This window comes from Herpailurus yagouaroundi, unplaced genomic scaffold (genome assembly GCF_014898765.1).
Source record: "Herpailurus yagouaroundi ecotype Mexico unplaced genomic scaffold, PumYag 246, whole genome shotgun sequence".
NCBI lineage: Eukaryota > Metazoa > Chordata > Mammalia > Carnivora > Felidae > Herpailurus > Herpailurus yagouaroundi.
The window spans coordinates 1,281,303-1,293,656 of NW_024412463.1; the positions used below are offsets into that span (position 1 = coordinate 1,281,303).

Below are 12,354 nucleotides of genomic sequence, written 5' to 3' on the forward strand. Positions count from 1 at the left end.
AGAATATATAACTATGGGGCGCCTGGGTGGCGCAGTCGGTTAAGCGTCTGACTTCAGCCAGGTCACGATCTCGCGGTCCGTGAGTTCGAGCCCCGCGTCAGGCTCTGGGCTGATGGCTCAGAGCCTGGAGCCTGTTTCCAATTCTGTGTCTCCCTCTCTCTCTGCCCCTCCCCCGTTCATGCTCTGTCTCTCTCTGTCCCAAAAATAAATAAACGTTGAAAAAAAAAAAAGAATATATAACTATGATAGGACGTAGAGTAAAGCAGGGACGGGGCAGCAGGGGCCTCCTAAAGTGGTCACATTGAAACTGAAACTGAATGATTAGGAGGTAGAGGGAGCAGCATGTGCAAAGGTCCTACAGACACATGTTTGCAAATATATATTAAATCCAAGAAGGGACTGCTCCTTTATTGTAAATGGTCTTAGAAGCCCTGAAACGGATGTACAAACAAGCTGCGAGGTAAAGGGACTGCCTCAAGGTAACACAGGTAACCCTGGCAGAGGAAGGACGGGGACTTTTAGTACAGGCAACAAGGAAATGGGAAGCTCTCATCCAGCACATCCATTGCATCACCTGGTTCTGACAGCAGTGCCTCCTAAGCATTTCTCGGCTCCATTTATTTCTCTTACTTAGGGTAGGCTGTCCTCGTCTCCCACTTGGGTGACCTCAGCACCCTTTATTCTTGCCCCCATGGTCCAGTCTCTGTGTGGCAGGCAGAATTTGCTCAAAACGCCCTTCAGTTAAATCTTTCAGTGGCTCCCCATTTCCTGGTGATAAGATAGGCTCTACAAGTCACGTGACCATAGAATGCTCCTCCGACTAAGGAACGTCGGATTCAAAGAAGGCCCGGTATAATCGTGCCGGGACAACAGGACTCTTCTGGGCAAACCACGATGGATGGAGCTTTCACTTAAGCCTCATTTAAGGAGACTTTTAGTCTTAGGTCTCAGTTCTGCCCCTGCACTATCCTGCAAGTGAATACTTCCCTAAAATTTGCACCCTGGGTGCCTCTTTCCCCCCTCCTTAACACAGCCTGTACCTCTGAGACTTGCCTGTACCTCTCCAGCAACACTGGCCTTTTTCAAGCCCTCTGCAACACGTGCCCTCTACCCTTAGGGCTTTTGCCTGCGCTCTTCCGCTCTTCAATTCTTAGATCCAGCATCACCCCCTCAGGGAAACTTTCCTTGATTTCTCCAACCTGGTCGGATTCAGCTATAATTGATTCTCAAAGTGCCACGTGCGTCTCCTTCCCAGCCTGGCAACAGGTAATCACCTTGAGAGTGTCCCGTTTGTCACGTGATTCAAGTTTTTTTTGAAGAGCACAGAAAATATTTGCCTTGGACTCTGGGTCATTGGAAAGCCTCAGTAGCAAGTGGGAAGCATTTGGGCTTCTAAAGTGGACTCACCTCCGGAGTGAAATTTTCTGGGTTTCTGTCTTCCTTCACCACTCCCTTTGCTTTGTGACTTTAGGAAAGAGACTTGAATCTCTTTTGGCATCAGTTCCCCCTTCTGAAAGGGGGGGGGGGGGTTGATAGTATCAACTTCATAGGGTTGCTGTAGAGATGAAATGCTTTGATAAAACTCTTTAGCACAGAGGGAGGAGGGGACGCTAGCTGATATTTACCAAGCCGTCATTTCCAGTTTTGAATCCTTTCAGCAACTGGATGCGGCAAATTCTAGGGACACCCCCATTTTAGAGATGAGAAAACAGACTCAGAGCTGACAGGTGAAGGAGTGAGGATGAAAACACAAGCCATTTATCCACGATGCTCCTAAACGTTTACTCGCATAGATTCCTTGGTTCTCTAGGGGAATTTCTGGCAAGCAAAATTCACAGTAGAGCAAATTCCGGTGAGGAACACCTTGCAGGAGGAATAGGTTAAACCCGACGGCCCGGGGCATGCTGGGTATTGTAGTTCAGCGGCGTCGCGGAGCCTGCCGGGAGTTGTGGTCCTCGGCGCTGAAGCTCCCTCCGAGAAGCTCCATCCCCTCTCTCGGAAGTCACAGCCAGTCCCCCGAGCCGGATTCGGCGGGTGCCTGCGCCTCATCTCCGCCTTGCGCTGGGGCTGGTAGCTGTTTACAGGACAAGAGTCCTGTTTATCGGATTGTTGGGAAGATTAAAATGGTTAATGGAACTAAAGAATTTAGAGAAGGCCTTGACACAGAGTGCCGTATAAGTATTAGCTATTATTTTTCTTATTAATCCTCAATGACCCTTGCAAAGAAGCTTTTATCATCTCTATTTGTCAGATAAGGAAACTGAGGCTCAGAAGCGTAGGAATGCTTTCCCAGGATCCCACAACAAGGAAGGAATAAAATCAGGTTTGGAATTCAGTTCTCTGAACCCTGGGGCACCTGCCGTTTCCTCCGGGGAGCTTGGGAGATTTGGGGGAAAGCGTGGGCGGGGTTGCATTTTTTACCAATTGCAGCCTGGCGGCCTTGAGGAGATTGAATGGGGCGGCAGCAAGGTTGGAGGCGGGGAGCCAGAGAGGGGGTGTGTTGGACACCGTTGACTGCGTTCAGTCACCATGTCCTTTCGTGCCCACATAGCTGGTTTTGTTTAGGAGGCTGAAGGTCCGGTTCCAGGTGTGAATCCAAGCTAATCACTGGCACAGCCATTTCCTTTTGCCAGTGATTGGTCCCAGGGTGCGCGGGTCACCTAGTTCTTTCCGACCAATGAGTTGAGGAGGGGACGAGTTTGGAAAGTTTCCCTCCCTTAAGAATAACTGAGGAGAAAGCTTCTTTTTGTCCCTTTTCCTCCTTCCTATAAAAGGAGGTTTTTTGATGGTTGGGGCTGTGGCAATCAAGAGGCCACAAAGTCTATGGTACATTACAGGTGTACAGAGAAAGAAGGTGCTGGCACAGGAAGATAGCAAGAGCTAGGACCTCGGATGATGTGGTTGGGCTGCTGAAGGAATCCCGGGGCTGTCTACCTACAGGTTTCTTAAGATTTCGTAAGACGTGAGATAAGTGTCTTTATTGCTGAAGCTGCTCTTGAAGGTAGGTTTTCGCTATTTACAGTCAAAAGCATACCTGGTAGGTACAGGAGGCTGCACAGTGCTCCAGTGAAGAGACACATGTGGCCTGTTCTCCAGCGTTCAGTCAAACACTATTCTCAACAAGGTGGGAAAACATCTGGGCAGTTTGGGAATCTGTGTGATGTGAAAGGCATGAGTGCCTCACAGGTATAGTTACGATAAAATGCCTCCTGCATTTTTACATTTCAAAATGTAAAAAATGCAGCATACTTGTGAAGCCTACAGTATTATTTTTTAGAACAATATATTTTTTATTTTTTATTTTTTTAACGTTTTATTTAGTTTTGAGACAGGGAGAGACAGAGCATGAACAGGGGAGGGTCAGAGAGAGGGAGACACAGAATCTGAAACAGGCTCCAGGCTCTGAGCTGTCAGCACAGAGCCCGACGCGGGGCTCAAACTCACGGACTGCGAGATCATGACCTGAGCCGAAGTCGGACGCTTAACCAACTGAGCCACCCAGGCGACTCTAGAACAATATATTTTTTAAATGTCTATTTATTTTTTTTGAGAGAGAGTGCGCACAAGCAGGGGAGGAGCAGAGAGAGAGAACACACACAGGATCCCAAACAGGCTCCAGGCTCTGAGCAGGCAGCACAGAAACTCACAAACTGTGAGATCACGACCTGAGCCGAAGTCGGATGCCTAACTGACTGCACCACCCAGGTGCCCCCCCCCACCCCCGAGCAATACTTTTCAAAACTCTAATGTGCACACAAATCACTAGGAGTCTTGTTAAAATGCAGATTCTGATTCTGTATGTGTGTTTGGGGGTGGGGGTTGTGCTGAAATGCTGCATTTCTAACAAGCCCCTAGGGGATGCGCAGACCGCACTTGGAGTAGCCAGCTTATAGATAACATTATATAATTTTATGATCCTATTTCCAATTTATAGTTAAGAAAAAACTCCCCAACCTCCTGCTACAGCATTTATAATACAAACTACAGAATGTAAAGCTGACAAATTGTTCACAGGAAGGATCGTGGGCACCCAGAAGACAGAGAGTAGAATGCCTGGGGAGGGGGTCTGAGATTGAGTGGGTGTGGGAAACACACTTGCTAATGGCATTTCATGGCACATACATGGAATGATGTCCCTCTGGGGTGTGTCTGAAGCATAACATGAAAATGTTTTATTTAACATTTGATGAAGTTGCTGAAGTATGTAAAACCCAAAAGGGATGGGAGTGGGTGGATAGGGGGATGTTACAATTTATCTACTCACTCCTCTCGATGGACATCTGAGTTGTTTCCGTTGGCTTCTTCCTATACAGTTCATTTCTGTAATGTCTGAATTTTGTATCACGTTACTTTTGTGGTCAGGGAAAAATAAATAAGAACCAGAAGTCTGGGGCGGTGGGGTGGGTAGGACCAAAGGGTGAGTTTCCCTACATTATAAAGAGCCCTTGCAACTCATTGTGGAAAAAAAAAAAAAAGATAAACAGTCCAAAAGAAAAGATGTTAATCATAGCCAACATTTATGCAGCATTTACTACGTTCCAGGAACATAGTATTTTGCATATATTAATTCATCTAAGCTTCACAACTACCTTATAAGGTAGGTACTGTTATCTCTTCTTACAGATGAGGAAACATACACAGAGAGGTTTAGTAACTTGGCCAAAGTTACAAGCTTGTAAGTGGCAGAGCTCGGATTTGAACCCCAAGCTCTTAACCACTACTGCCCTGCCTCCCAAGAAAAATAGGAAAAGGACATGTGCAGAGTAAGGAAATGAGGTAAGATACCCGCGGTCATTCAACATACTATATTTCAATGATTCTGAGATGCACATTATTACATTCACACATCTGTGGAATCAGGATGCATCTTACAATCAATGATCTCTTAGATTCAATGAAAGAGAGTAAGAGAAATGCAAATTAAAACCACCTATCAGATTGGCAAAGAACAAAACACTTGATAACACACTGTGTTGGCAAGGGTGTGGGGAATCTGGCACTCTCAAAAGTTGTGAGTTTAGATGGGCAATTGGAAAGCAATTTGGCCTGAACTATCCAAATGTAACACAGACACCCGGGGCCCAACCATTCGGTTCCTAGGAATTAACCCCTCAGGGGTCTGCTGGCCCCGATGAGCAAAGACTCAGGTTCTCCCCTGCACATAACAGCAGTCTCGTATTACCCAAGACTGGAAACAACCTCAACGTGCAACAAAAGGCGAGTTAAAACATGAAAGTCCAATATGAAGTTGGAATGCTACACGGCTGTCAAAAAGAGGAAGGAAGTATTGATCTAACATTGTCTCCCAAATACGCTAAGTGAGAAAAGGTAAGGTGCCGAACTGTGTGTATAATGTTCTACTGATCGTGTGAAAGCAGGGGCCGGGCACGCCTCTCTGCCTGTTCAAGGGATTTGCGAGGGACTTGTTGAAGTATGGCTTCTGGGGAGGGAAACTGAGGGCTTGGAAAAACATGAGTGGGAACACGTTACTCTTCACTCTAGACCAGGAGTTGGTAGATTTTTTTTTTTTTTTTGGTAAGGGGCCACATAAGTAAATATTTTAGGTTTTGAGGGCCATTTGGCTCTCAACTTTGCTGCTGTATTAGGCAATGTGCAAATGAATGGGTGTGGCTGCGTGCCAGTAAAACTTTACGGCCACACTGAAATTTGAACTTGATGTGTTAGGAAATATTCTTTTTTGCCCCCCAGCCACTTAAAAAAATGCTCCTGGGGCCATAGAATAACAAGTGGGCCAGCTTTGGCTCACGGGTGGCCATCAGTGGACCCCTGCTCTAGATCCTTCTGTTTGATTCTTAGTCTTTACCTTACGCATGCATTACCTATTAAAGAATAGTTTAAAGGGTAGCTTGAAATTTTTTAGGTTTATCAAAAGGGGGCGGGGGTAAAGTTGGGGACAGGTGCCCCTCCAAGATCCCCTGGAAGAAGCAGCCAGCATAGAGGGGGATGCAGGGCATTCCCAGCCAAGCTGGAAATACACGTTTGCCCTGCGTTGCTACCTGCCCCACTCCGCCACCAGATAGCAGCACAAATCCACCTAAAAGCAGGCCATCCCGCACCAGCTGGGAAGCTGAGGGCGGAAGTCAGCCCGTACACCTGTTTTATTTTGCCTACTGTATATATTTTTTTAATATGTATTTTTGAGACAGAGACAGAGACAGAGTGCAAGTGGGCGAGGGGCAGAGGGAGAGGGAGACACAGAATCAGAAGCAGGCTCCGGGCTCTGAGATGTCAGTACAGAGCCTGATGCGGGGCTTGAACTCACCAGCCATGAGATCGTGACCTGAGCTGAGGTTGAGGGCTTAACCAGCTGAGCCACCCTGGTGCCCTTGTCTACTGTATGTTTAAAAAATGGAGCCAACATCTTTAAAAATCTGGATTTCTGGCTCCTCTTTAATCGGCTGATGTGAGCAGCAGCTGCTCTCTGGGCCTGATGTCTCCAGGGCATCCATCCCAGCCCTCTGTGTCAGCCGCTTTCTCATCCTGCTCTGTTGCTATTTTCTCGACGCATTTCTCACTTGCCACCTGCCTCCTCACTTCCATCCCTCCACTGGGGCTACAGGCAGGTGTGAAAGCACAGGGGCTCTGGGTCAGATCAGGGCTCGGATTCCAGCCCTGCCACCTACTAGCTATGTGACCGTGGGCCTGTTACATGACCTCAGTGCCTCAGTTTCCTTATCTGCAAATGGGGCTAAGTGTCTTCACCTCTCAGATCCGATGTATGGAGCTCTCTGCAGTCCGGCAGGTGGTTAAGTGTTCAGCAGATATGAGCATTTCCCCCTGCCCAGCCCTCACAGGCACTTGTTTGCAACACCCATATCTCACAAATGACCCAACACAATCAGACCGGACACTCCTTCTGGTTCTGAAGGTGTTTTCCCAGTCCCTGGGATTCAGGAGCAGCAAGACAAGTCTGTGTGTGAGGCCTGGCTCTGCCTTAGCAGCTGTGCCGTCTTGGGCAAGCCAGTTCACCTCTCTGGACTTAGGCTGTATTTTTGCTGGGCCAGGGTAATTAACACAGGTTGCTCGGCCTGGACAGTCTCCCTACCGGGGCTTGTGAACAGGAAACCAACTCTTGCAGCCCCAAGGCTGCTTATCTGACCCCTCCAGAGTTTGGCTGGCTGCCCCATCCACTGTAGACCTCCTTTGATAACACCTTACCTTTTCTTTTGGGAACCATCTCCCTCCTCTCATCCTGTGGCTTGGGAAGTGTTGTTCCCATCCCTGCAATTCCGGGTGAACCTGTTTCAAACCTGGCCAGTCAGAACCACGAACCACCACAAGACACAATCTGTCCCAGTGGGAGCCTGGCCTGGGCTTCTGCTGCGGCCACGGGGCGGGGAAACTTTTCCACTGAGATTGCAGAGCTGGTCCAATCTCAAGTCTCAACTCAAGAGAAAAACGGAAGTAGATTGACCAAGGTCTGGTGAATCATGTGAACCCTTGGGTTCTGCCAAACCTTAAGTCAGTTATTAACTCAACTTTTCAGTTATTATAGGAGTTAATAAAAATGATTTTAGCTATTTTTACTTAAGCTATTTTGTCATTAATGAATTGAACTCTAATTCCCCTTCCTTTTGGGATCCCCTCGGACAGTCACAAGTCAAGTCTAGTGGTGGGCATACTTTCAGGGCAAAGCTTTATCTGGGGCGCCTGGGTGGCTCAGCTGGTCAAGCGTCCAACTTCGGCTCAGGTCATGATCTCACGGCGGGGTTTCAAGCCCGGCGTCGGGCTCTGTGCTGATGGCTCGGAGCCTGGAACCTGCTTCAGATTCTGTGTGTCTCTGTCTCTGTCTCTGCCCCTCTCCTACACATGCTCTCTCTCTCATAAACAAACATTAAAAAAAAGCTTTATCTGTGACCACTCTGAAGAGTATTTTACAATTTCTGTGTCCCTAACATCTTTTTTTTTGCTAATATTGCAGAAACTATGAAGCTCAGGCTACATATTGATTGTAATGTTCACTACTGAATCTCAGTGCCTAGCACATGGGAAGTGCCTTGTAATTACTTGTTCAATGAGTAACTGAACAAGATATTTATCTAAAACGTCCAGTGTCTCCCAACTTCCTCAGCTTGTGAGGCTCCACATAACAAGTCCCGATTTTTCCAACCATATCTTCCACTTTCCCCTTGTTCACTCCAGTCCAGTCCCACTGTGTCCTAAAAACCTCAAACTTGTTCCTGCCTCGGGGCCTTTGCACTTTCTGTCCAGTCTGCCACCGCTTCCCTTAGTTGGCTCAATCTCCTACAGGTCTCAGGTCAGATGTCACTTTCTCAGACCCTCCCTGACCAATGCTGCCGAAGCAGCCCCACCCTGCTTTTCCAATGTGATTCAGTATTGTTTGATTTTCTTTACAAATCACCATCTGAATGTACATATGCATTTATTTATGTTTATTGTCTCTCAGGAGGTCAACTCCACCAGGGTAAGTCCTTGTCTGTTCAGTGCTGTGTCCCAGTGTCCAGGTCAGAGCCTGGCACACACCAGGCCAATAACATTTGCTGAAGGAATTCACTAATAGGGATCAGCCTTCATTACTCGATCATCATGACTTCCTGCAAGGCCATTCCTCACCCAATCATGGGTCCCCTCCAAACGTGTTTGCAGCACATGGCAACATTAATTCACTGTGTCTGGTGAAAAAACTCCCATTCTGAGCCCAAGGTTGGGGGAAGGGAGCTGGGAATGGGGTAGAGGTGGGGTCTTACTCTTCAGGATCCTTAACCACCCCCCCACCAGCCAACCAGGAAATACGAGGCAGCCGAGGTTAAGTAGACTCTTGCTGCTTTGTTATAAATATATTATGTACATCCAAAACGTGACATTAAAATATTACTCCGTGTTACAGAAAAGATATTAAGGCTTTCTATTATTTACATTAAACAAGCAAGCACCTTTAAAAAAAAAAAAAAACCCAAAACAAAACAGCCCAATTCTTCCTTCTCTGACATTCCCCTAGCCAGAGGGGACACCGTGTCCCCGTCCAAATGACCCAAGACCCATTGCAGGGGCTGCACTCTGTGAAGACATCCTCTGATTAGAAGTATCAGCTCTGGCTGGAATCACGTGGGCAGGTGGGGGACGGGCAGGGGAGAAGGGGGGATTCCTGCCTCTTCTGGCCGGCTGCCCTCAGACCCTTGCTCACTTTGCCATTCTTGGGTGGACAGGCTAGGCTGAAGGTGGTGCCTGGGGCTGTCCACCCACCCAGGTCTTCGGGGTCAGTTCACAGGGCCATGGCAGGGCAAATGCTCCGGGGACACTTAGGTGTGCCTGGGGGCTCCTAGACCACTGGGGACAAACGAGAGACAGATAAGACGACTCAGTGGCCCCAACGCCAGCCACGCTGAAGGGCTGCCCAGTGGGGTGGGGGTGGGGGTGCTGTAGGAGCGCAGGGAGTGGGTGAGCTTCTCCTCTACCCACGGAATAGCTGGCAGGGCGGGGCTCCTTTTTCTGCAGAGTCAGGCTTGGAGACAGCAGCTCAGGTGGCTGGGGAGGGGCCAAGGAGAGAAAATGAAAAAAAGGAACTGAAGAATCAGTGGCTCAAGTATTCTGTGTCACGAGGGGTGGGCTGGGGGTGCCCGGGCCCAGCCCAGGAGGCGTCCTCTCCATCTGGAGGGGCCAGCACGAGGAGGCTGGAATTTGGCAGATGGCTTCGGTTTAGGGGGCTAGGGAGGGTTGGCAACAAGGTGGCAGGCTCGGAGTAGTTATTTGATCTTCTGGGCCCATTTCATGTCATCGGCCCGAGGCTTCTCGCCGGTCAGGCCCTGGATGAGGTCTTCTAGGCGTCTCCAGAAGCCTATCTTCTCCAGAGGGTAGTTGAGCCAGCCTGCAGGGGGGAAACAGGGCACCAGGGCGTTGAGTGGGAGAGCAGCAGTTGAGGAGACGGAGCAAAGTTGGCTTTGCCTGGGGCAGGAGCAACAGGGAGTGAGTCTGTAGAGGGACAAGGGCTGACCTAGGGGACGGGGACCTCCCACCAGTGGGCTTAGGGCTGCTCAGACATGCCTTTGTCCCCTCACTCGTTCACTTTCTTACCGAGTGCTTACTATATGCCAGGCACAGTGGCAGCATTTCTTATCACTGGGCTCCACTGCCACTTCTTCCAGGAAGCCTTCCTTGACCACATCACCCTCTTCTGTTTCTTTATATCCTTTATGATAACCTGTGGCCACTTCCCTGTTTTGTGTTGGTTTTTCTCCCCAACTCCCAACCACAGCAACTGCTCCAAAGAGCAGAACTCTGTTCTCCCTCTGTTGATCCCGAGTGTCTGGGATGGTGACTGGCACAAAGATGTTCAGTAAATATTACTTCCCATCTTATTTCATCTGTATGATAGCCTCCTACCCAAATAGTAGATACTCCCATTTTCCACATGAGAAGACGGGCTCAGAGAGGAGTCTCCCCGTTAGCGAGTGGCCAAACCAGGCCCGATCCTAGGCTTGGCTGAGCAGTTAACTGATCTCGGCAGGCTCAATTCCACCCCCTCCACCTGCTCTCAAAGAACATGACCTTAAGACGTACGAAGAATATTTTCTGTGGTTCTCAGTTCTGTCTCCAGAAAGACAACGCACCGCTCTCCCCGCAGAAACTAGTAGCCGTGACTTATTGAGTACTTATTATGTGCCAAGCACTTCACATCTGCCATAGCGCCCTTCACGCCCTGGCCCCGTGACAGTCCTATGTAGGGTGGCGGCTGCAGCCCCACGCTGTGCGTGAGAACAAAGCACATCCAGGGAGGTTTGCTTCCTAAAGATGCACACGGAAGAGTGGAGAGCTGATCGTAAGCTGTAGCCTGACTCAGACACCCTTAATCTTGAAAGATGCCAGCTGACCCCAGAAAACCTGCTCAACTCATCTCACTTCTTTGGTACTGGTCCTGTAACTACTGATGGCAGGTGGGTTTCCTTCCTGTTCCTTGGTCTTACCAGGCGTGTTCCCGCCTCAGGGTCTTTGTACTTCCTACTCCCTTGGCCTGAACTGTTCTGTCATTATTTAGCTGCAGGGCCCCCCCACGCTTTTTTTTTCTTCTTCCAGATTTCTGACCGCCTACCATGAACAGCTACACTCCGGCCTCCCTACTCCCTCTCTGCCCTTCACCCTGCTTCGCTTTCACCAGAGCTCTCCTTACGACTGGGCATTTGTCATCTCCCCTGCCCCCAGTGCCCTTTGCTCCAGCCACACTGACCTCCTCGCTGTTCCTCAAACCAAGCAGGCCTGTGTGTTCCTCCTTTGGGGACTTCACACCCTCTGTTCTTCCTCCAGATCTGCGTTATTTTCTCCCTCAGCTCAACTGTCTCCTCGGTGCACTGACCACCTTATTTAAAGGGTAAAGTCCCCCATTTCCTTCTCCTCACCTACCAGCAGTTAGCATGGTTAAATGGAATGTCCCCTACTAGAATGTGAATACCATAGAGGCAGGGATTTTTGCCTGTTTGTTTCAGTGCTGGAGCCTCAGCCCAGGACGGCGCTTGGCACATAGTAGGTGCTCAACAAATATCTGCTGGATGGATGGATGGTTGAAATCACGACTCTAGGAGGTGGGAGTGGGGGAGGCAGTCTCTCTCGTGCTGCTGCGTCCTCAGCACCTACGCTTGGCACATGAATCTAAGAGCATGTTCCTGCAGGGCAAGGATGATATGACCTCCTCCTGTGACCTCTGCCCTCCTAACCCTGAGGATAGAGGCAGAGCTGGGGTGGGGGCAGGGCAGCCTCTTCCACGCCACCCTGGAGCCGCACCTGTGGTGATGCAGAAGTAGGTCTCGTGGGGTGAGACGTGGTGAATGCGATGGTGTTTGCGTGGCAGGATCACGTGCCAGTCCTGCAGGAGGATGACCCAGCGTGGCAGCCCGAAGTACGTGTGCGACCACTTGTGGATCTGGTTGGTGAACGTGCCGAAGATGGTCAGGCAGAAGACGAAGCACTCCCAGGGGTACAGCTGCTCCAGCGCTTCTGCGGGGCCGCGCCCCCCCAACAGGGTGTCAAGGCTGTCACGGGGGCAGGGCCACCACCAGCCTGGCCCCGGCTCCTCGCCCCTGGGCAGCTCCCTGGCCTCCTTCCACCCTCCCCCATGGTCTCAGGCAAGTTCAGACTCCCCTCTGGGCCTCAGGCTTCTCTTCTGCTCAGTGGGCAGATCGTGCAGGAAGCACAAGAAATAGTTACGGGTGTGGGCTCTGGAGTCAGGCAGAGCTGGGTTCAGGTCCGTGCTCTGACATTTCTTGGCTACATGAGCTTGGGCCAGCGATTCTGCCTCTTTGAGTCTCAACTTCATCGTCACTAACACGGCAATAAGTCTTTGTCCAGGTTCCCAAAGGCAGAGCCTGAGACAAGGGTTCACGA

At 49.7% G+C, this 12,354-nt stretch overlaps 1 protein-coding gene and 2 long non-coding RNA genes across 5 annotated transcripts in view; 1 reads left to right on the forward strand and 2 right to left on the reverse strand.

Annotated features, from left to right (window-relative positions):
• Positions 1–1,757: 1,757 nt before the first annotated feature.
• LOC121019940 (uncharacterized) lies at positions 1,758–7,754 on the reverse strand. The gene is made up of 2 exons (XR_005785819.1): positions 7,180–7,754; positions 1,758–2,094 (listed from the first exon to the last, which is right to left on the reverse strand). It is a non-coding gene; the product is annotated as an uncharacterized LOC121019940 (long non-coding RNA).
• LOC121019939 (uncharacterized) lies at positions 2,019–3,379 on the forward strand. Its single transcript, XR_005785818.1, has 3 exons — positions 2,019–2,323; positions 2,838–3,001; positions 3,333–3,379. It is a non-coding gene; the product is annotated as an uncharacterized LOC121019939 (long non-coding RNA).
• A 633-nt stretch (positions 7,755–8,387) lies between the features above and the next one.
• Positions 8,388–12,354, reverse strand: part of PEDS1 (plasmanylethanolamine desaturase 1) — a 20,857-nt gene continuing 16,890 nt past the window's right edge. For all 3 annotated transcript variants that reach the window (XM_040459760.1, XM_040459762.1, XM_040459761.1), the window contains exons 5-6: positions 11,755–11,967; positions 8,388–9,847 (exon numbers count right to left, since the gene is read on the reverse strand). In XM_040459760.1, coding sequence (XP_040315694.1) covers positions 9,726–9,847; positions 11,755–11,967 — 335 coding nt within the window. In that variant the 3' untranslated portion in view covers positions 8,388–9,725. The remainder of the gene's footprint in view (positions 9,848–11,754; positions 11,968–12,354) is intronic.